The sequence below is a fragment of the Salvelinus fontinalis genome, chromosome 30 (assembly GCF_029448725.1).
Source record: "Salvelinus fontinalis isolate EN_2023a chromosome 30, ASM2944872v1, whole genome shotgun sequence".
NCBI lineage: Eukaryota > Metazoa > Chordata > Actinopteri > Salmoniformes > Salmonidae > Salvelinus > Salvelinus fontinalis.
In genome coordinates, this window is record NC_074694.1 from 32,323,650 (window position 1) to 32,348,696 (window position 25,047).

The window sequence follows — 25,047 nt, forward strand, 5'->3', positions numbered from 1 at the left end:
TTTGGCAATGAGGCCCTTTATTTTCTTCCCCATTTGACCTCCAAAAATTGGTATCGGATGTGAAAAACCACTATCGGTCAGTCTCTAAATCAGTAGTTTCATTAGGATTCATGTAGGCCTTAATAATCACTCGCGATACAGCGAGGCCACTGTGCCTGACATTTAAACAACACGAGGTTAGCCAACACCCCAGGCACTGTCACAACCAGCCCTGATGTGTGTGTGTGTGTGTGTGTGTGTGTGTGTGTGTGTGTGTGTGTGTGTGTGTGTGTGTGTGTGTGTGTGTGTGTGTGTGTGTGTGTGTGTGTGTGTGTGTGTGTGTGTGTGTGTGTGTGTGTGTGTGTGTGTGTGTGTGTGTGTGTGAGAGAGATGAATTTGACAACCTGACCTTTTGGTATGATTGCTGTAACACTCATTATGAGACAAACTTAAGGACAAGAGGATGTGTCACTCCAAAATAACTTAGAAATAATTTAAATAAGCAATAAAGCCCAAGGGGGTGTGGTATATGGCAAATATACCACAGCTAAGGGCTTTTCCTATGCACAACGTGGAGTGCTTGGATACAGTCCATATACCACAAAACCCCAAGGTGCCTTATTACTATTATAAACAGGTTACCACCGCAATTAGAACAGTAAACAAGCTATTTTGTGTCATACCCATGGTATATTGTCTGATATACCACAGCTTTCAGCCAATCAGCATCCAGGGCTTGAACGTCTCGGTTTATAATAAGTAACAACTAACTAGTAATAACTAATTAAGAGAGGTTGGTCAGGATGTACTGTACTGGTGGATTGCTGCAAAAAATGGCCTAATAATGGATTGAGCCCTTATTTCTTACCTTGTGTGGAAGGAACAGAGAGTTGACTGTTGCTAGCAGACTGGAGGTGTCCGGTGCATCCCTCTGGCCACAGATTACTATCTAGAGAGGGAGGAAGGGAAGAGAGAGAGAGAGAGGGGAGAGAGGGGAGAGAGAGGAGAGAGAGAGAGAGAGTGAGAGGAGAGAGAGGAGTGAAAGAAGATTAAAGGGAGAAGGAATTAATGAATGATGAAGAAAATATACTAAGACAGAGAAAGACTGAGCGACCGAGCAATAGAGGTATAGAACAGAGAGGATTAGAGAGAGAAAGAGAAAAAGAGAGAGAGAGAAAAAGAGAGAAGGATCCAGAGAGGTAGAGCTAGAGGTCAGAGTGGTGGTTGTAGCAGTAACGAGGGAGGAGAAGGTGTGTTCTGGACTCAGCTAACCTTATCTGATCCCTAGCTTGTTATCATCCGCCCCCTATCTGACTTATACACACACACACACACACACAGCTTGTTATCATCCGCCCCCTATCTGACTTATACACACACACACACACACACAGCTTGTTATCTCCGCCCCCTCGGTGACTTCTCCTCCGCAGGTGAAATATGATGGACAGAACACTTCCAATGTTCTTGCCTTTTTTCTTTCTCTCTAAATGTTTTTTCAACTCCTTTTTTAGCACAAATATCCAGCCGTATGATAAAAGTTTAGTTTGTTCCACTCCAAACTATGCAACTTTGAGTTCGCGTGTGTGTCTGTGTGGACCGTACAATTTGTGTTACCTGTTTGAGTGTGTAGTGGTTAGCCATCAGTCCCCTGACCATCTCTGGCAGGGCTATGGGGACTCTGGTCAGCCGGTCAGAAAAGGCAGCCAGTAGCTGTTGTGACCGCTGTGACCAGTCCTTACGACCAGTGTAGTGGGACAGACGCAGTAGGTTCAAGGCAGACACAGAGTTACCACTGGGCTCTGCACCATCCTGGTCTGAGAGAAACAGAGAGACATAAAAGACACTAATTTCATATGTTAGTGAAAGATCAAAAAGTGTGTACTGTTTTGTATTCAGACTCAGAGCCAACTTCAACTTTTTCAAATGAAATACCTTTGACAAGTGACTCCTGCAGTAAGAGAAAAAGCTAATCTACATACGTTTGCAGGGGAAAACATTTGTTCTGATTATGCCTGTAGTGTGCCTGTATGTGTGCGTGCGTATGTATATGCATCAATGTGTGTCAGATGTTACGTGTGTGTTGACATGAAATGACTGACAGGTGACCTCATGACTCAGTCCTGTTAAGTGATTGGTGTTTATCTCCTTTTGGTGGCCAATGAGATCACAGCGCTGCTCTTCTCATTAGTGATGGGCGGGGATAAAAAATAATAATTTGATAGTTACATATCAGGATAATATTTTTTTATGATACATCGTATCAACAATATTGCATTATCATTTTTGCTGTACCAGCACCAGCTTGTTTTCTAGCTTCTTTTTAAATATGGAGCCAATGTTTTCAGCACTTTTATTTCCATGACTGATCAAAACTCGTTTTCTGATGGCTCCTTTAGAAACATCGAATCGCAATAAAATCACAGTATAGAATCCCAATACATATCGTACCCAATACATATCGTAGGGCACTGCGTTCATCCACCTCTGGCCTGCTCGCCTCCCTACCACTGAGGAAGTACAGTTCCCGCTCAGCCCAGTCAAAACTGTTCGCTGCTCTGGCACCCCAATGGTGGAACAAACTCCCTCACGACGCCAGGACAGCGGAGTCAATCACCACCTTCCGGAGACACCTGAAACCCCACCTCTTCAAGGAATACCTAGGATAGGATAAAGCAATTCTTCTGACCCCCCCCCCCCCCCCCTTAAAAGATTTAGATGCACTATTGTAAAGTGGCTGCTCCACTGGATGTCATAAGGTGAATGCACCAATTTGTAAGTCGCTCTGGATAAGAGCGTCTGCTAAATGACTTAAATGTAAATGTAAATGTAAATGTACCGGCACCTAAGTTTCGTGATAATATCGTATCATGAGGTCCCTTGCAATTCCCAGCCTTAATTCGCATGACCTCTGACCTCACGCTACACAGCTAACTCTCAGCAGTCTACCAACACATGAGTGTGTGTGAATGTCTGTCTGTGTGTGTGGGGGGGGATGATGGGTAATGGTGATGACTGACACAAGCCATCCGCTTTTGATTCAGACAGACAGATAGGAGATGGCTTCTGACAAACACACACACACGAGAGGCTATAGTCCACTAAATCATTTTATACATTTAATTTCATACTGTGATCCCCAAGGCAGGAGGCCTATGCACACACAGTCATGCATAACCACATAAGGTTCACTAAATAGTTTTTCATATCTCTCCTCACCCTGAGCCCCATGGCAGAAATCATACACACACGGAACGGTGGATTGAGATGAAACACACACACACACATAGCAAAGAGTGGTGGAACGGGGTGAGACACACACAGCTTTGGGTCGGAATGTAAAATACACAGTGGCACTGGACTGTAGGGCAATCCATCTTCCTGTGACAGAAAAACACACACACACACACACACACACACACACACACACACACACACACACACACACACACACACACACAGGTGTAGCATCACTAATGGAGCTGAATTCAACACATTGCGAGCAACATAATGGTCCCGTCAATCCTCAGAGATGAGAAAAGGCCTCGCACGTCTGGTCTAATCACACACACACACACACACACACACACACACACGCGCATGCACGCACCAACACACACGACACACACGCATACAAATGTGGAGTTGCACACAGGCAAACAAGAGTCAGTTTTAATCTGTCAACAGGCTAAAACAAAAATAATTTCATCTTTTTTGCTTTTTTATCTTTCTATTTTACTTTTTTCTCTACCTTGGTATGAGAAAGGTGGTGTGTTTGTTTGTGCTAGTGTTTGTGCTATTGTCTGCCTGTCTGTCTGTCTGTCTGCATGTACACTTGTTTTCCTACCGTATCAGTACCTCAATGTCCTAACAATTCACCCGAATGTCCTGACAAGGTAGGAAAACCAGAATTGTTTTGAAAAGTCAGGACTTTTCATGTCATGAATTTGTTCAAATGCTATTAGGTTTGGCCAGCTGGGATGTCCTTGTCCCATCACACTCTAGCAACCTCTTGTTGCGGGGCGGGCGCATGCACGTTGACTTCCGTCGCCAGTTGTACGGTGTTTCCTCTGACACATTGGTGCGGCTGGCTTCCGGGTTAAAAGAGAAGTGTGTCAAGAAACAGTGCGGTTTGGCAGGGTCGTGTTTCGGTGGACGCATGGCTCTCGACCTTCGCCTCTCCCGAGTCCGTACGGGAGTTGCAGCGATGGGACAAGACTAACTACCAATTGAATATCACGAAATTGGGGAGGTAAAAAAAGGCTAAAAATTAACCCCCCCCAAAGAAATACTAAAAATAAAAATAAAAATGTATTTTATTTTTTAAAGTCCATAAATGTTACGAAAATAAAGTTGTGTGTGTGTGTGTGTACAATTACTGGAGATTGGAGCTGTGCCATTTAGAACATAAGACCTGGTGCTCTTACAAACATTTATTTTCTTCTCCAGGACAGTAAAACATCTCCTGGCAAACATGACATATTGAGTGGGTATTGATAAATTATAGTTAAAGTGATATCGAAGAGCCATTCTTCATTACTTTTCTACACAACATTATTGAGAAAGAAACTCACCCTGTTTGAGTCGTAGCAGTACGGTGGGATCTGTGGGGTCACTGCAGTAGTAGCCCCCTCCCTCTGCGTCCCAGAAGAGGAGGTCCTGTCGGTCCTGTAGCTCCTCCCCCCAGCGGAGCCACTCTGGCTGCAGCGTGGCCTCGTACAGGTCCAGCAGACCACAGATAACATAAGCATAGTCGTCCAGGAAACCAGCAATGGGTGACGCGCTGAGAGACAAAAGGAGAGATACGGAAAGGATTCAGACTCCTAGACTTTTTCCAAATTTTGTTACGTTGCAGCCTTATTCTAAAATGGATTAAATTCATATTTTTCCTCATCAATCTACACACGATAACAGAATTTTTTGCAAATGTATATATTTTTTTTTTTACTGAAATACATCATTTACATAAGTATTCAGACCTTTTGCTATGAGACTCGAAATTGAGTTCAGGTGCATCCTGTTTCTATAACTTGAATGGAGTCCACCTGTGGTCAAAATCAAATGACTGGACAAGATGTGGAAAGGCACACACACCTGTCTATATAAGTTGGCCTCCATCATTCTTAAATGGAAGAAGTTTGGAGCCACCAAGACTCTCTAAACCAAGACTCTCTAAACTGAGCAATCGGGGGAGAAGGGCCTTGGTCAGGGAGGTGACAATGGTCACTCAGACAGAGCTCAAGAGTTCCCTTGTAGGGATGGGAGAACTTTCCAGAAGGACAACCATCTCTGCACTTCACCAATCAGGCCTTTATGGTAGAGTGGCCAGATGGAAGCCACTCCTCAGTAAAAGGCACATGACAGCCGTTTGGAGTTTGCCAAAAGGCACCTAAAGGACTCAAAAACAAGATTCTCTGGTCTGATGAAAACAAGATTGAACTCTTTGGCCTGAATGCCAAACGTCATGTCTGGAGGAAACCAGACACCCTCCCTATAGTGAAGCATGGTGGCGGCAGCATCATGCTGTGCGGATGCATTTCAGCAGCAGGGACTAGGATTCTAGTCAGGATCGAGGGAGATGAACTGAACAAAGTACAGAGAGATCATTGATGAAAACCTGCTCCAGTACACTCAGGACCTCAGACTGGGGCAAAGGTTCACCTTCCAATAGGACAACGACCCTGTTGGAGAGACCTGAAAATAGCTGCGCAGCAACGCTCCCATCCAACCTGACAGAGCTTGAGAGGATCTGCAGAGAAGAATTGGAAAAACTCCCCAAATACAGGTGTGCCAAGCTTATAGCATCATACCCAAGAAGACTTGAGGCTGTAATCGCTGCCAAAAGTGCTTCAACAAAGTACTGAGAAAAGGGTCTGAATATTTATGTAAATGTGATATTTCCATTTTTAACATTTTTATAAACGTGCAAACATTTCTAAAAACCTGTTTTTGCTTTGTCATTATGGGGTATTGTGTGTAGATTGTTGAGGAAAAATCATTTAAAAATCATTTGTATAATAAGGTTGCAACGTAACAAAATATGAAAAATGTGAAGGGGTCTGAATACTTTCTGAATGCACTGTATGAATCAAGGATTGATTGATGAATCAAGAAATTATCGATAAATCAACTACTAGTTGTATGGAAACACTGTTTATAAACTGTATAACAAATGTCTATGTGAGTCAAAAAGAAGACATTTTACCATCTTGTATTTCAACCCCAGTACCCACAGTAACTCTTCATATAAACTATACCCCCCTTCCAGAACTATATTTCCTAGGCTCCTGTAAGTCCCTCCCCAACACCCCCACCTGCCCTCTACCACGTACCCCCAGTACCTCCCCAGTACCTTCCTCCCACAGCCCCTGTGTCCCCTAGGTTCCCAGCCTGTCTCGTAGGGTGACACCCCGACAAGGTGAGTGTGGGGGACAAACGGTGACATGAGGGCAGCTAGCCCTGTGTCTGGGGACGGTGGCGGGGTGAGGTGGGCGATGGAGAAGGCATATCCATCTTTCCATGGGTCAGCCAACACTTCACCTAACAGGACTTCCCAGGCTGAGGAGAGGGGTGAGAGGAACTGTTAGGAGACTCACAGCTACATACCAAATGGCACCCTATTTTCTATGTAGTGACCTACTTTTGACCAGAGCCATTTGGGATGCACAAGTAACAGACTGTCATCTACTCCAAGTGTGAAGGTAAGGTAGATAGAGGAAGAGGCGATGGAGAGATGGTGAAATTAATGGGGTGAGAGAGAGCGAGAGAGGGATTAATGAAAAAGGAGACGGGTGATGTGGAGAAAGGTGGAGGGGGGTCTCTGCTCTCACCCCTGTGTCAGCAAGAAAAACTGTTTGGAAACCCACGTCATCTAGCTCCAGTCAATTAGATGGAAAACCTTTCAGAGTCTGAAGAGGCCTTCACACACACACACACACACACACACACACACACACACACACACACACACACACACACACACACACACACACACACACACACACACACACACACACACACACACACACACACACACACACACACACACACACACACACACACACACACACGCACACACACGACCCTGAGTATGTATTTGGTTCACTTGAACACACATACTCCTATTTATTTGAAAACTTTTTACCCCCTTTTCTCCTCAATTGATAGTTACAGTCTTGTCCCATCACTGCAACTCCCCTACGGACTCGGGAGAGGCGAAGGTCGAGAGCCATGAGTCCTCCAAAACATGACCTTTCTTGACACACTGCTCGCTTAACCAGGAAGCCAGCCACAACAATGTGACAGAGGAAACACCGTCCAGCTGGCGATCGAAGTCAGTTGCAGGCGTCCGCCCCGCCACAAGGAATCGCTAGAGCTAGATGGGACAAGGAAATCCCAGCCGGCCAAACCATCCCCGAACACGAACGACGCTGGGCCAATTGTGTGTCGCCTCATGGGTCTCCCTGTCACGGCCGGCTGTGACACAGCCTGGGATCGAACCCGGGTCTGTAATGACGCCTCAAGCCCTGCGATGCAGTGCCTTAGACCGCTGCGCCACGTGGGAGGCCCCCACACACTCTTTTATGATTTCAAACTGAGAATTTACTTTAATGCGTCTACTGTTCTCAAAAGAGACCCTTCTCTAGGTCACTGACAGTCATTGTGCAGTCCTAGTAGCAGACAATTCAAACATAGAACAAGGGAGAAAAGCTCTCTGATGATGCATTTCCCATCTGACTCATTAAATAGAGTTTGGGGTGGGATGTTAACTTTGATGGCATTCCAGTATTTTTTGAGGATTTGGGTTCAATAATAACTGAAAAGGAGAGAATTGTGGGAGAAAGAGAGCGGGAGAGAGGAAAAGAGTCATTGATTAGTTGAATCAGCTTGTGTTTTTGCAGGGCTCGACCAAAAATATACAATGTTAGGGGTGCATGATAGGAGGAGCAAAGCTTAACCCGTGTTGCACAAATTCCTCTCTCAAAACTTGTTCTAAACCACAGTATTCCTCCGGGCAAGTTCTCTCCCTAGTAACAACTGCATCATACTGAGGCAGTACAGCACCACAACACCTCTAGGTCTATTACCCAATTCTATACCGTCCTAGCCATCCCTTCAGACAATTTAGTTTGTCCTGTGTGTGCTTGGCATGTCAAGAGATATAGCTAGGCCCAGCCTATTCTCGGAGAGAGAAAAGGCCCAGATAAGCATTCTCCTGGGTAAACATTCTACAACTTGCTACCTGCGGATGGCATGGGAATATGACTAGTGGGGACGTGCATCTTTCCCTGTCAAGACGATTCGATACATGGGCTCCGATATGATACTGGAACGATACATTTTAGTTTGAAACGATTCGGTTTGATTATGTTCAAAGGCCGGCCCGGGGGCTGTATGCGACCTGATTCAATATGGCCCACGGAATCATGTTCAGATCACATAAAGAATTTGCGATAGTAAAGTTTTCAAAACGTATTTGTTATTCAAATTAAAAAGCCCTATGAATACTCGCCTTTGTGTAATGATTTAACTCCCACCGCTTGTGGGACATTTATTTTGAAGGCACGTATAAATAACAACTGCACGAGGACAAACAGTGACTGACAGCTAGAAATTGCGCAAAAATGAGTTTTTCAAAGATTTCAAAGAAAAGGAAAATAGACAATGAATGTAGGGTGTTCCAGCAATAGTGGACATCAAAATATTTCTTTATTGAGGTATCAGGGAAAGCTGTGTTCTTAGTGTGCAACGAGAGCGTCACTGTCCCGACACTTCCAGACAAAGCATGCAGAGAAGCTGAGAGAATGTTTAATTCACTCCGCAGCAATACTTTGCCCCGACAAGAAAGAGATGTTTGAAAATGTTTCCCTGTCAAGACGAACAGTGACACGGCGTGTTGAGGACATCGCAGAAAATATGGAACAACAGTTGAAAGACAAGGTAAAGGGTTTCACCTATTTCTCCTTGGCCCTGGATGAGAGCAGTGATGCACGTGACATGGCACAGTTGTTGATATTCTTACGAGGCATAACCCCAGACTTTGAAATTACAGAGGAGCTTGCTTCAGTGCAGTCAATGAAGAGCACAATCACAGGGAAAGATTTATTGGAGGAGGTTAATAAGTGTGTGGCAAAGATGTGACTGAGTTTTGAAAAGTTATCTAGTGTGACCACTGATGGGTCCCCAAACTTGACAGGAAAAAACATTGGCCATTTGAAAAGGATACAAGATCAAATAGCTGAGCTAAACCCTGCATTGCATTATTCATCAGGAGGTGCTCTGTAAATGTGTTCTGAAAATAAGCCATGTTGTGGATACAGTCCCTAAAGTGGTAAACTTCATAAGAGCAAAATCTTTAAACCACAGGCAATTTGTTTCACTGTTGGAAGAGACAATCGGGTCATGCAGATCTCCCCTACCACACAAACGTGAGATGGCTGAGTTTGGGGAAGGTGCTTAAAAGGATGTGGGACCTGAAGTCAGGTATTGCTGAATTTTTGCAAATGAAAAGAAAATGTGGATTTCCCTCAAGTGCAAGATAAAAAATGGTTGGCTCATTTTACCTTCACCGTGGACATCAGGGCCCTCGTGAATTGACTGAATTCCAAACTACAAGGGAAGGGCCTTTTTGCACATCAGATGTACAGCCTTGTCAAAGCCTTAAAGGGAAAATTACTCCTCCTGACCCGCCAAGTAGAAGCCAACAATCTCACCCACCTTCCGACACTACTAGTCTGTTCCCTATCAGATGACCAGTGGGAGAAGTATACATCCACCTTCCAACACTACTAGTCTGTTCCCTATCAGATGACCAGCGGGAGAAGTATACATCGCTGCTGCGTGCTTTGAACGGTGAGTTTTCTCGTCGTTTTGAGGATTTCAAAGTGTTGGAAAATGACATGCTGTTGGTTTCCTCTCCTTTCACCTTCAATGTGGATAACGCTCCCACTGACCTGCAACCTGAGCTTATCGATCTTCAGTCTGATGCAGTGATTGGAGAACTATTCAAAACAATGTCACTGACGAGGCTCTATGCATCTCTCGATGAACAAAACTTTCCAAAGATTAGGAGTCATGCTCAGAAGATGTTTGTACTGTTTGGGTCAACCTACATATGTGAACAGACATTTTCAGTGATGAAATATAACAAGTCAAGGCACAGATCATCTCTTACTGACTCTAACCTCTCAGCAATCCTGTGCATAGTGATGTCAGAAACTATACCTGACTTCACCGCTCTAGTCCAGTGGTTCGCGAACTTGTTATAGTCCCATACCCCTTCAAACATTCAATCTCCAGCTGCGTACCCCCTCTAGCACCAGGGCCAATGCACTCTCAAATGCTGTTTTCTTTTGCCATTGTAAGCCTGCCACACACACACACACACTATACGATACATTTATTAAACATAAGAATGAGTGTGAGTTGTTGTCACAACCCGGCTCGTGGGAAGTGACAGAGCTTTTATAGGACCAGGGCACAAATAATAATATAATAATATTCAATAATTTTGCTCTTTATTTAACCATCTTACATATAAAACCTTATTTGTTCATCGAAAATTGTGAATAACTCACCATAGTTTAATAAGAAGGGTGTGCTTGAAAGGATACACATAACTCTGCAATGTTGGGCTGTACTGGAGAGATTCTCAGTCTTAAATCATTTTCCACACACAGTCTGTGCCTGTTAAGTTCATGCTAGTGAGGGCCGAGAATCCACTCTCACATAGGTATGTGGTTGCAAAGGGCATCAGTTTCTTAACAGCGTGATCAGCACGTACCAGAAATCTGCCAGTGGCTTCTGATTAAATTCAAATTTCACAGAACCGCTTGCTGCAATTTTGATGAGGCTCTCTTGTTCAGATATCGGTAAGTGGACTGGAGGCAGGGCATGAAAGGGATAATGAATCCAGTTGTTTGTGTCATCCGATTTGGGAAAGTACCTGCGTAATTGCGCACCCAACTCACTCAGGTGCTTTGCTATATCACATTTGACAATGTCCGTAAGCTTGAGTTCATTTGCACACAAAAAAATCATACAATGATTGTGTTGTCCGTGTTAACCTCACTAGGGTAGGGGGCACTGTTTACACCTTTGGATGAAAAGCATGCCCAAGTAAACTGCCTGTTACTCAGGCCCAGAAGCTAGGATATGTACACTGCTCAAAAAAATAAAGGGAACACTTAAACAACACAATGTAACTCCAAGTCAATCACACTTCTGTGAAATCAAACTGTCCACTTAGGAAGCAACACTGATTGACAATAAATTTCACATGCTGTTGTGCAAATGGAATAGACAAAAGGTGGAAATTATAGGCAATTAGCAAGACACCCCCCAAAACAGATGTGATTCTGCAGGTGGTGACCACAGACCACTTCTCAGTTCCTATGCTTCCTGGCTGATGTTTTGGTCACTTTTGAATGCTGGCGGTGCTCTCACTCTAGTGGTAGCATGAGACGGAGTCTACAACCCACACAAGTGGCTCAGGTAGTGCAGTTCATCCAGGATGGCACATCAATGCGAACTGTGGCAAAAAGGTTTGCTGTGTCTGTCAGCGTAGTGTCCAGAGCATGCAGGCGCTACCAGGAGACAGGCCAGTACATCAGGAGACGTGGAGGAGGCCGTAGGAGGGCAACAACCCAGCAGCAGGACCGCTACCTCCGCCTTTGTGCAAGGAGGGGCATTGCCAGCGGCCTGCAAAATGACCTCCAGCAGGCCACAAATGTGCATGTGTCAGCATATGGTCTCACAAGGGGTCTGAGGTAAACATGGTAGTATTGGATAGAAAACAGTCTGAAGTTTCCAAAACTGTTAAAATAATGTCTGTGAGTATAACAGAACTGATATGGCAGGCAAAAACCTGAGTAAAATCCATCCAGGAAGTGGGATATTTTTGATGTGGGTGCTTTCTCTTGCCTGCCTATACAGTATGTCAACAGTTAGGACCTAGATTGCAGTTCCTATGGCTTCCACTAGATGTCAACAGTCTTTAGAAATTGTTTCAGGCTTATATTCTGAAAAAATGAGGGAGTAAGACCACTTTGAGTCAGTGGATAGTAGGAAGTCCCCAGAGCTGTTTTCTGCGCTCGACCGAGAGCGAGCCTTTCTTGTTATTCTTTTATATTGACGAAGCTATTGTCCGGTTGAAATATTATAGATTATTATGACTAAAAACAACCTGAAAATTGATTCTAAACATCGTTTGACATGTTTCTACGAACTTTACTGATAGTATTTTGGATTTTTCGTCTGCCTGTTGTGACTGCCTTTGAGCCATTGGATTACTGAACAAAACGCGCCAACAAAACGTTTTTTGGATATAAAGAGGGACTTTATCGACAAAACAAACATTTATTGTGTAACTGGGAGTCTTGTGAGTGCAACCATACGAAGATCATCAAAGGTAAGTGATTAATTTTATTGCTATTTCTGACTAATCTACTTGGCTGGTAACTGTATGTAATGTTTTGTGTGCTGGGTGCTGTCCTCAGATAATCGCATGGTATGCTTTCGCCGTAAAGCCTTTTTGAAATCTGACACCGCGGTTGGATTAACAAGAAGTTAATCTTTAAGCCGATGTATAACACTTGTATGTTTTATGAATTTTTATTATGAGTATTTCTGTTTTTGAATTTCGCGCTCTGCAATTTCACCGGATGTTGGCCAGGTGGGACGGTAGCGTCCCACACCCCCTAGAGAGGTTAACGCAGACAGAGAAGAGCTCCAACTTACCGCACATTGAATAAAGTTTCGGAGAGTCCCTGTAATCTTCGATTCAGATCATTCAGGCAAGAAAAAACATCACCCAGATACAGTGGCTTGCGAAAGTATTCACCCCCTTGGCATTTTTCCTATTTTGTTGCCTTACAACCTGAAATTAAAACAGATTTTTGGGGGGTTTGTATCATTTGATTTACACAACATGCCTACTAGTTTGAAGATGCAAAATATTTTTTATTGTGAAACAAACAAGAAATAACACACAAAAAACGGAAAACTTGAGGGTGCATAACTATTCACCCCCCTCAAAGTCAATACTTTGTAGAGCCACCTTTTGCTGCAAGTCTCTTGGGGTATGTCTCTATAAGCTTGGCACATCTAGCCACTGGGATTTTTGCAAAACTGTTCCAGCTCCTTCAAGTTGGATGGGTTCCGCTGGTGTACAGCAATATTTAAGTCATACCACAGATTCTCAATTGGATTGAGGTCTGGGCTTTGACTAGGCCATTACAAGACATTTAAATGTTTCCCCTTAAACCACTCGAGTGTTGCTTTAGCAGTATGCTTAGGGTCATTGTTCTGCTGGAAGGTGAATCTCCATCCCTGTCTCAAATCTCTGGAAGACTGAAACAGGTTTCCCTCAAGGATGTCCCTGTATTTAGTGCCATCCATCATTCTTTCAATTTTGACCAGTTTTCCAGTCCCTGCCAATGAAAACATCCCCACAGCATGATGCTGCCACCACCATGCTTCACTTTAGGGATGGTCACTTTAGGGATGGTGTTCTCGGGGTGATGAGAGGTGTTGGGTTTGAGCCAGACATAGCATTTTCCTTGATGGCCAAAAAGCTCAAATTTAGTCTCATCTGACCAGAAAACCTTCTTCCAAATGTTTGGCGAGTCTCCCACATGCCTTTTGGCGAACACCAAACGTGTTTGCTAATTTTTTCTTTAAGCAATGGCTTTTTTCTGTCCACTCCTCCGTAAAGCCCAGCTCTGTGGAGTGTACGGCTTAAAGTGGTCCTATAGACAGATACTCCAATCTCCGCTGTTGTGCTTTGTAGCTCCTTCAGGGTTATCTGCGGTCTCTTTGTTGCCTCTGATTAATGCCCTCCTTGCCTGGTCTGTGAGTTTGGTGGGCGGCCCTCTCTTGGCAGGTTTGCTGTGGTGCCATATTCTTTCCATTTTTTAACAATGGATTTAAATGGTGCTCTGTGGGATGTTCAAAGTTTCTGATATTTTTTTATAACCCAACCCTGATCTGTACTTCTCCACAACTTTGTCCCTGACCTATTTGGAGAGCTCCTTGATCTTTATGGTGCCGCTTCCTTGGTGGTGCCCCTTGCTTAGTGGTGTTGCAGACTCTGGGCCCTTTCAGAACAGGTGTGTATATATACTGAGATCATGTGACACTTAGATTGCACACAGGTGGAATTTATTTAACTAATTATGTGACTTCTGAAGGTAATTGGTTTCACCAGATCTTATTTAGGGGCTTCATAGCAGAGGGGGTGAATACATATGCGCGCACCACTTTTCAGTTTTTCCAGTTTAAAAAAATTAATTTCACTTCACTAATTTGAACTATGTTGTGTATGTCCATTACATGAAATCCAAATAAAAATACATTTTAAATGATTAGGTTAAAATGCAAAAAAATAGGAAAAACGGCAAGGGGGATGAATACTTTTGCAAGGCACTGTAGGCCAGTCGTGTGAGAAACTCGTCATCATGCAAGAGGTCAGACAAGTGAAAATTATGGTCAGTAAAGAAAACTTTAAGTTCGTCTCAATTTTAAAAAATTGTCAAATCTTTGCCCCTTGATAACCAGTGCACTTCTTTCTGTATGTTGTAAATGCGTTACATGGTCGCTGCCCATATCATTGCATAGTGCAGAAAATACACGAGAGTTCAGGGGCCTTGCTTTAACTAAGTTAACCATTTTCACTGTAGTGTCCAAAATATCTTTCAAGCTGTCAGGCATTCCCTTGGCAGCAAGAGCTCTCGGTGGATGCTGCAGTGTACCCAAGTGGCGTCATGAGCAACTTCTTGCACGTGCGTTACCACTCCACTATGTCTCCCTGTCATGGCTTTTGTGCCATCCGTACAGATACCAACATGAGCAGCAGCTACTTTTGGCTACATGCGGACCGTTAGTGGAATTTCCGCGAGAGAACGGTTAATTTGATTGGATATGAATTATTTGACTACCTGTATTTGACATTGTTATTTCGCTGTTCACTAGATGGTTTAATTTTATTTTTGGCAGTGAAACAAGCCTCCTCAGGCGAGAGAAGAAAAAAAACTACCCAAATGTATAGCCCTGTTGGAAAATATAAATGGACTGTTTGAAAATGTGAAGGAAAAAAACGTTTTTTTGTTTGTTAAATGTGAATCACATTCCACTAACACTCTTCACACTGATTGAGTAGTTTAAATGTAATGTTGAGCTCTCTCCTTGTTTTTGTGCAACCCGTTAACAGGAGTTCTGTCTGTGGTGCTGAATGCACAGTCTACTTTTCCTCCGTGTAGTTCAATGCATGTTTAATAATGAAAATACCTACCATAAGGAGAACATGGATGTGGTTTATTTCTGTGCATGTTAAAAAAGTAAAGTAAGTAGCAAAGCTTGATGTGATTTACAGTAGATACATCTGTCAACACAGTCATACACCTGATGTACAAACCTGTAATATGATTCTGGCCCACGATGGCAAAAATATATTCTAACGTGGCCCTCCATGGAAAGTAAATGCCCAGGCCTGGATTAGAGGAACGAATCGATGCGATTCGGGTTCGATGTGATACGATTCGATGCACTAACATTTGTTGAACAAACACATTCATTTTCCATTCTTAACTAAATTCTGCTAGTGATGGAGCTCATGAGTTGGGCATCTCTGAGCTGGATCTGTCTGAGCTGACTTTTCTCTGTGTGTCTGTGTGTGAGTGTGTCTGTTTGTGTGTGTGTAAAATGATGTATATGTCTGAGCCATAAGGGAAACTGGGCATCTACCAGCTCACTGGTATGACCATTTCAGATCAAAAGTGTGTGTGGGGGGGAGCTAACATTGACCCCCCCACACTTTTGATCTGAAATCATCATCACTCACTAATTAGTCATTTTTGCAGATTAAAAGTGTTAGAGCTAGTAATGTATCAATATTTATCTTTGAACATTTGCTATGACATAGCCAATGAATATATAGCACAATTTTGGATTTCACCCCCGTCTCATAATCGAATGGTATAGACCATTTGGAAGTTGACTGACTAGGGGAGTGAGCTTCTCTTCTTCTCCAGCTTCGACCATGCAGTAGGGGTAGCGAAACTGATTGCTGTCCTCGTTACGAAATTATCAACTTGACCCTGTATATGTAAAAATGACCATATACACTGATTGTTTCAAGCTAAACAACCCAAAAATGTTTATAAAAATCGAATGTAGGCTAAGTCCCGATCAGCATGTTCACCCTGATGAGAGTCGTGTCTCCGGCGGGATGTTTGGTATATGATAAAAATAACCTAGCAAATTACATTGGTTGTCACTCAACTAATAAAGCCTAATATTGCGCAAGCAATTTCACAAAACATTTAAATGCTGAAGGTGACACACAGATGTACCAGATCAGAAGTAGGCCTACCTCTCGTTGGTCAGGGCGCAAAGCTGCACACAGCCCGCAGTTTGACTAGGCTACTGATATTGCCTGGGGTTGTTCGGCAAGCAAAATGTGAAGTCACAAAATATGAGATATTTACGGAAAGTAGCAAGTAATTTGAGCAGCAACAAAAAAAATGACGAACCAGGCGATTCGTAACGTTTGAAATCGATTTCCTGACCAATGTATGCTACATTTGGATAGGTTTGGGGTCCCGTGGACATATGCACTAATATCTTAAACATTTGAGCCGGGGACCGTATCGGTGAATCGTTACACCCCTAATGACTAGTACGAATGAGACGGGCCCACTGGAACCAGGCCAGTGAGTGTGTATGCATGTGTTCACGCACGTGTGGGGGTTCCTGCCGTGGTTTTCTGCAGATTCAGTGGCATTTCCACATTTAGGGCCCTATAAAATCTGCGTTGCGGAGAACACAGAAGGAAACACAGAATCCAGACATTAAAAGGGAATTAAACAATATTAGAAAATGTATTGAAATTAGTAGGAAATTAACTAAATGTATTGAACTTATTAGAAAAGTTATTAATTTGCCCAAGTTTATCATATGACATGAACGAAATGCATTAGTGATTCGGATTCCCTAGTGATTCGGATTAGTGATTCCCTGCAACTTTCTGAAAAGCCAACAGCAAATTAGGTTAGGGCTGGGTAGGGCCTGTTTTTCCATCAATAACTAGGGTACGGGCAGGGCTCAGGTATCACTAAATTGATCACTAACATTTTGAAGCCGAGCCATTCTCTGCTGCGCAGTACAGTCGTATCTGACTCAGACATAAGTGCTTCAACCTCGTCAAATATAAGGCAGGAGAGATTAATTCACAGAAAATAATGTTCCTTGAGTTATGTCTGAGTAACGAAAAGTAGCTAACAGCTAACTGCTCTCTCGTGCCTCTTCATTTAGCAGAGCAGCCTAATCGGAGCCATTGCTATGGATACTTACAGACTCCATGAGCGAGCTGCGAGCCAGGAGCGGGTGACACACAGAGAGGAGCAGCTAATGTTTTTACTAAAGAAGTTATTTCTGAGGTCGGGTTGGGCCAGGCCTTAAATTTGGCAGAAGCAATCGAGCTTGGGTAGGGTAGGGCCATGAACCTTCCGGGCATGGGTGGGGCTCAGGCTTTAAATTCATGTCCATGCAGGGCTCTAGTGCACACTTGAATTAAAGGGTAATCGCACTCCAAAACCAACATTTCTTAGATTTTTCCCAGACCTCAAAAGGAGTCTCCTGATGTGGTTCAAACATTGTTGTGGACTTGAACATCCAATTTACTTGTTTTTCTATTTAAAAAGTGTGTTTTAGAGATCGAAAACCTGAAAAAAACTAAACTGAGAAAACAGAATTTGGGAAAAAACAGAATCAGGCAAAACAACATAAATAGAAATAAAAACGGATTTCATAGGGCCCTACACAGTTTGTGAACACATTCGCTCACTCATGGCATCTGGGGCAGAAACAACCACAACACTTGGATAAACCAAGGACATTATCAAGGACATAATACAATATCCACTTCCATGACAAGCTACAGGACTGTTTCGCTAGCACAGACTGAAATATGTTTACCACATCAGGCTTCATTAATAAGTGTATCAACGTCAGCAAGACAAAGGAGCAGATTGTGGACTACAGGAAACTGCTTTCCATCCAACCGCAAGGCGGAACAGAGGGTAGTGCCTACAACCCCGTACATCACTGGGGGCTGAGCTCCCTGCCATCCAGGACCTCTATACCAGGTGGTGTCAGAGGAAGGTCCTAAAAATTGTCAAAGACTCCAGCCACCCAAGTCATATACTGTTCTCTCTGCTACCGCATGGCATGCTGTACCAATGCACCAAATCTGGAACCAGCAGGACCCTGAACATCTTCTACCCCCAAGCCATAAGACTGCTAAATAGTTAGTTAAATAGTTAACCAATAAGATATCCGAACTATCTGCATTGAACCTTTTTGCATTAACTCTTTTGGCTCATCACATTAGCTGCTGCTACTGTTTATTATCTATCCTGTTTAGGGATGCACGATATATCTGTGAACATGTCTAGTTTAACGCCGATGTGCAAAACCAATGTCAAAGCTGACGTGCATACCTAAATAACGTAGGTACACGACGTAATGACGTCACGTAAAATGTTGCTCTACACATGCAACACAGCATTCCTAACCTAGCCCACAATGTCTGCTGTGTGGGTCGAGCAGTCAACAAGTCAAGCAGTCATGTCAGGTTTTGGCCAAGACTGTTCGGGTTTTGGTCACTAGATGTCCCCATTGCACCTTTTTTGTACCTTTTGTTTTTCTTGCTCTAATTATTGTTTGCACCTGTAGGTCATCCCCTTGTTAGTATTTAAACCCTGTGTGTTCCTCAGTTCCTTGCTCAGTGTTTGTAAGTTAGCACCCAGCCCCAGCCTTGTTTTATACAGATATTTCTCTCGTTGGATTTTCCAGAGGTTCTCTGGTTTAGTTCTTGTGTATTATTTGAGTAGTCTTTTGAGGTTTGTTTTTCCCTGCTGTTTTTTACCACTTTGTGGAGTTTCTTTTGTATTTTGGAGGATTTCCATTTTGTGCCTCTTGGCTTTATTTTTGGACATTGTGGATTTAGTTTCTTTGCCTGAAGATTTTGTTATTTTATTAAACCACCATCTCTAGTACTGCTGTGTCTGCCTCATCTTCTGGGTTCTGACGATTATTAGTGACTGTTTCTCGCACCGGGTCCTGACAAGTCATTTGAAAGAGTAAGAACATTTCAGCGAGACAACTCAAAGGTGAAACCCATTAAAGCCAAGATAATGGAATTCATTGCCCTTGACAATCAACCGTTCTCTCTTGTGGGTGATGTTGACTTTCGCCGACTGGTCGAGCACCAGTATACACTACCAAGTGTGCTATTTTTCAGATGTTGCCCTACCGGAATTACACAGTAATAGCTTCATTGCTATTAGCTTCAAGGCATGCCCACTATGGAACGCCGTTTGGGTCTTTGCGTGTCAAAAAAGATACAGTAGCACTGTCAAAGCTGTAATAAAAAGTCTGCAAAAACCGGCCACGAACGATGTTTTTACAATACCACGATGGTAATAAAGCATAATTTGTTTGCGGCAACTTCTGGGGTAGCTAGCTTTATCATGGTACCTAGCTAGCACCAATACAACCAGCCTGAAAACAATAACCAGTAGAAACTGCAGTCATTTTCATTATTCTTAGCAATGATTTAGGAATCTTTGTGAGTAAGTATTAGCTAGGTTGCCACTTGTTGTTCGCCTATTGAAATTTAAATTCAGTTCATGAAAATGAATAGCTAGCCAGCTACTTAATCCTGGTCCCCAAAGCTAACGTTATAAGCAGCCAGCTAGCTTCATCTGGCTAGTGATGCTCGACCGGACTTGGTTATGTGTTGTAAAGCTAGCCACAATAAGGATTAGGCACAATAGTGTAATTTATGGTTTGCCTTCAAAATAAAAGTATGTCATTGACAGTGATGCAAATGAATACAAAAAGTAGAATTATGCCATAGTTTAATTTTGAAGGCTAACCGCAAAGTCCACTATTGTGGATAATCCTTATTGTGGCTAGCTTCCCATAGATGGGTCCGAACACCATTAATCAAATAAATGTGGGTTATTTTAGATGATGACACCTAGTTATATAGTTAGCTAGCTATAGCTACTGAAACAGATGTCATTTAGCTATGTTTTTGGGGAACAACATTGTTTGCATCCATGGGCTAGCTAGCTTTACTTTTTTATGACCAGCACTGTAGGTGCGCGAGACAACTTTACCAGCATCATAGCATATGTATCGATGAATCATTGTGACATGAAATACAAGTGATAGTTATTACACTTAGTAAAAAATGTATGAAGGCATTAAATTATGTGACGTGAAGTCATTTTTAGGTCCTGATTGGTCAAATAGTGTTATCTACTGGTCATTGTTTTCTTTTTTGACACGCAAAGACCCAAACGGCGTTCAGAGAAATCCTGGTTGAGAATGAAACGACTGAACAACAAAACAGCACAGCAAGTGAGTCAAATAAATAGGTTTTGATTATGTTTTACTGCTAATTGGGACATACGTAAATGCCAACAAAATAATTTTTGGGTGTGTGTGTGTAACCTTTATTTAACTAGGCAAGTCAGTTGAGAACAAATTCTTATTTACAATGACGGCCTACCCCGGACGACGCTGGGACAATTGTGAGCCGCCCTATGGGACTCCCAATCACGGCAGGATGTGATACAACCTGGATTCGAACCAGGGACTGTAGTGACGCCTCTTGCACTGAGATGCCGTGCCTTAGACCGCTGCGTCCATGTGTGTGTGTTAACTATTCAACTGTACCAGAACGCTTAAAACATCGCTAACATTTTAAATATCGGTATCGTTCTTTTTGGCAAGGAAAATATCGGAATCGTCCAAAAATGTAATATATCGGTGCATCCCTAATCCTGTTGCTTAGTCACTTTTTCCCTACCTATATGTACATACACTATATCTACCTCAATTACCTCGTACCCCTGCACATCAACTCGGTACTGGTACGCCGTGTATATAGCCATGTTACCGTTATTTATTCGTTGTGTTATTATTTTTCTATTATTTCTGTTGGGAAGGGCCCTTAAGTAAGCATTTCTCTGGTTGTTTACGAAGCATGTGATAAATACAATTTTATTTCTGTTTTAGATTGTGAAACTTATATAACATGGGGTGAAATTGATGTTGGTGAAAGGTCCTCATGTGTTGTCACCTACCCGCCCAATTCATTGTATTATTATTATTTTGTAAATGTAACCTTTAATTCAGTCCATTGCTCACTTCCGATATGTGCATATAATTGAAACGTTTGCGCAAATCACACATTGATGTCAAGTACTGAAGTTATGATTTGTCACCTAAACATTCTCATCATTATCACCCCATCTTACCCCTGCTCCACCTCCATCTCGTCTCCACGGTAACAGGAGCGAAGCATGATCTGTCGTTCTGCGTCCCACAGGTGCTCCTTTAGGAAGCCAGCGGCCTGCACCGCTCTCTCCAGCAGAGACTTGTCATCCAGCACAGCGCCGACACGCGCAAAGCCTGATAACATCAGACCTGGAGAGAGAGGAAGAAAGAAAGATATGGGAGGAGAGAGATGGAGAGAAAGGGGGAGGGAGAGAAGGGTTATGAAGCCCATTGTCATATTGCCAAACCCAAAATATTGTCAAGCAACTGCCAGCAACATGGTTTCAATGGAATTCTGTGGTATCGTCCCATACTGGAACGCTGTATCATAATCTCTCTAAGGTAAATTACCTTCCTTGCGTAATTCGTTACCGTATAATTACATAATAAATCTTGGTGAATAGAATGATCTCAATGAGTGTGGTTTTAATTGTGTGCTCTGTTCTGGAGCAGCTCAGTGCCTCCGTGAGGTGGCAGTTCAGCAGAAACTTGGTGATTACCAGGCTTTGAAGTTCCCCTGGTCGCTGGGTTCCTTTTCTCTCCTTCCCTCTATCCCTCCCTCCATCTTTCATGTCAGTATCAAAGCGTTGGTAGGGAGCAGCCCAGTCATCAAAGCCCAGTAGAGTGCTGTCTGCACTGTGGGACAGCTGATTAATGAAGTGATTGACTAATTAAGGACTAGATGGAGGAGAGAGGTTTAATGGAAGGGTTCCTGAAATCGCTTCGTTACCTCACAGACACTGATACACTCCCGCATCAGATGGAGACCTGGGTGCAGTGGGTGTGTGCTCTTACCGTTCCAGGAGGCCAGCATCTTGGTGTCGAGGTGAGGGGCCGGACGGTTCTTCCTGACTTCGGCCATCTTGGCTCTAGCGGAGGCCAGTAGCTCAGAGACCTTCGCTACACTGAGGCCAAAGCGTGCAGCTGTCAGCTCCACAGAGTAACGCACGATCAACACGTTCTGGCCCTGCAGCTCCCCATGAGGGTCCTGACACGCCCAGAAGATAATTACAGGAGACACACAGTAGATAAATGTTAATGGTCATTTAAAAGATACTTAGGACAAGGTCTATCTTGGGGACCGACGAGCTTGCGCGCGCACACACACCTGTTCCATGTCCACGTTGCCTTGTTCTTTGACACCGTAGTGGTGCATGAAGATGTCAGCCTCTGTAGCGCCCCCTGTTGCTCCCTCCACCACGACAGGAAGTAGTTCTCTGACCTCTGACCCCATCCACACACAGAACGCCCCCTCCCTCTTTTCACTTCCTCCCGCAGCAGGGAGAGAGTCTGCGTCCTCAGCACTGTAGAAGCCCCCAGACTAAACGCCCAAGAGAGAGAGAAGGGGTGTTTAGAGAACAAAGTGTTAATATCATTTTCTGTATGATAAATGTAATGAATCTTAAACCAATGTTCCGGTCATGATCCTTGGATTGAATGTATATTTTTTGTTGTTGATGTAATGGCTTACGAAACCAAGAAACTTACCTAAGGAAATTGTTGCACTCGCTTTGTCAAGGGGTCCTAGGCCTAGTTACATTGTCTGTAACCTGAATAAATGTGTGCATTAAATGTGAAAAGTAATCATATGCGAACAGGTGTTGAATGCATGTACCCAGGAGACAGCAAATGGTCCAGGGCCAGTTCTGTCTCTCTTGATCGGCCTGTCCAAGCGGATTATTATTTGTTGTGGCGAAACATAAATAAAACACTAAAAAGTAATGCCAAAACTGAAGACTCAAAAACAAACGAAAGGCCTCATGGCCACCAAACATAACCAGCAGCCTCACGGCTTGCAAGCTGGGACTCTGACCGACGACCACCCTAATTGGCAGCACCTGTTGTGCTTATCAACCAGGCTCAGCATCTGGACAAGGTAGCTGCTGCCCCCTAGGGAAATGGAGTGTGGAAGTGCTAGCTAGCTGTAGTGCTGTCTAAACTACCTAACTTATTACCTAACAATCGTGTGGGGAAAAAACAAGGTTCAGTCATCAACTGCTGTTTGTGCCTGCCACTGCCCGCAGCACATGAGATTAAAGGTAGATAACATGCAACTACTCTGTGTAACAGTAGGTAAATTAACTAAAAACTTCGAAAATTCAGGCCAAATCTATTGTCCATTGTCTGCACATTCTCTGTATTCTCTCTGCGACAATGACTCTGAGCTTTCGAGGGAAAGCCCTGTGCGAGGCAGCCGTATAAAAGAAACAGTGTCCGTGGTAAATTACCTTCCTTGCGTAATTCGTTACCGTATAATTACATAATAAATCTTGGTGAATAGAATGATCTCAATGAGTGTGGTTTTAATTGTGTGCTCTGTTCTGGGCTGTCGAGACATTAATCAAACTAAGATGGCCGCCGCCTTGCCAGGGCAGGGAGCAGGGAGAGGAAGAAAGGTGGACCTTGATAGTAATTCAGGGCCATTTTTTAAAAGAGTGCGATAGCTGGCCCTCACACACATGCCCCCAAATGCACGAGCGCATGTGCACGCACGCACACACAGAGGTGTTAATGAGGTAGGAGGGAGATGTCTCACCTTGTCACTGAGGTCTCTGGAGACATAGAGGAGAATGTCCCGGGCCACGTCAGCAAAGACTTGCTCCCCCGACACCTGCACCCACACAAGACAACATATCACAAAACCACACTGCAACCATAACACAAGCAGACTAGAACCATTCCACAACCAGGCCTGCACCCAGAGAAGACAACATATCACACTGCAACTGTTACACAACCGGAACCCAACCAACCATACGCTTCTGTAATTAACAATATTGCACCAGTCTCCTGAGACCTGCACCCACAACAACATATAGCAACGATAACGCAACTATATCACAACTGTATTCTGAGCCAACCCCTGTAGAACACCTTCTATAAAAAAACAACCTCTTGCACTTGATCGCACACATCCCAAATACAGGACCTATATATCCCTATATTATGCATCGAGGCTGGCTTTACAGTGAATCCTTACCTTTTCAAGATGAAAAATACATCAGTGAAGAGGACAGTCTTGTTGGCGTATTCTACTATACTACAGTGTTGATTTATTCTACTGTACCACCAACAAGGTAAGGGACACGTCTATGGTCCTATACATTGCTATTAGGTACAACGGTTAGTCGCTGAAAATACATTTGACCGGTCGTGCTTATTGGTCTATAGGTTAAAAACTGTTTTGATGGCCACGATTAAAAACAGCTACTATTTTTATTTCTCAATCTCAACTCATAAAAGTGTGAATCCTAATCACTATTCTTGTGCATAGTGTAGGCTATAGTCAATGGTTGGCAGGTTCAGTGCATCACCCACCACTTTACAATGAGCTTGAGGCAGTATAATTGTTTGAAAACTGAACTGTTTACTTTACTTCAGATAATGAGGCATGTCTTACCTTTCTTTAAAGTAGCCTGGCCAAAATCCAACCATAGAAATGTGGAGGCAACTATTTTATAAAGACTTCCTCCAGCCGTTAACCAGCATTTCTATCCTGTTCTATTGGTTTTCATATCAACTTTCTTTTGTTGTCCAGAATCCTAGTCATATTAGCAACCCATCCTAGTTGTTGCCATTAGTTTCTAACAGAGATTTGAATCTTTATCACATGGAAACGCTCGCATTAGGTGCGCTGTTTAGAAGTGTGTTTTCCACAAATTGTTTTCTGGTAAATGTTTGAAAATAATGTTTTCAAATCAAATCAAATTTGATTGGTCA

General features: G+C 43.3%; 1 protein-coding gene across 1 annotated transcript in view; it reads right to left on the bottom strand.

Annotated features, from left to right (window-relative positions):
- The window catches only part of spata20 (spermatogenesis associated 20), a 62,466-nt gene that overhangs the window by 28,026 nt on the left and 9,393 nt on the right, over positions 1-25,047 (bottom strand). The window contains exons 8-14 of the mRNA XM_055890509.1: positions 23,864-23,938; positions 22,436-22,648; positions 22,123-22,315; positions 21,309-21,477; positions 4,554-4,762; positions 1,597-1,796; positions 848-928 (exon numbers count right to left, since the gene is read on the bottom strand). Of these exons, the coding sequence (XP_055746484.1) occupies positions 848-928; positions 1,597-1,796; positions 4,554-4,762; positions 21,309-21,477; positions 22,123-22,315; positions 22,436-22,648; positions 23,864-23,938 (1,140 nt within the window). The remainder of the gene's footprint in view (positions 1-847; positions 929-1,596; positions 1,797-4,553; positions 4,763-21,308; positions 21,478-22,122; positions 22,316-22,435; positions 22,649-23,863; positions 23,939-25,047) is intronic.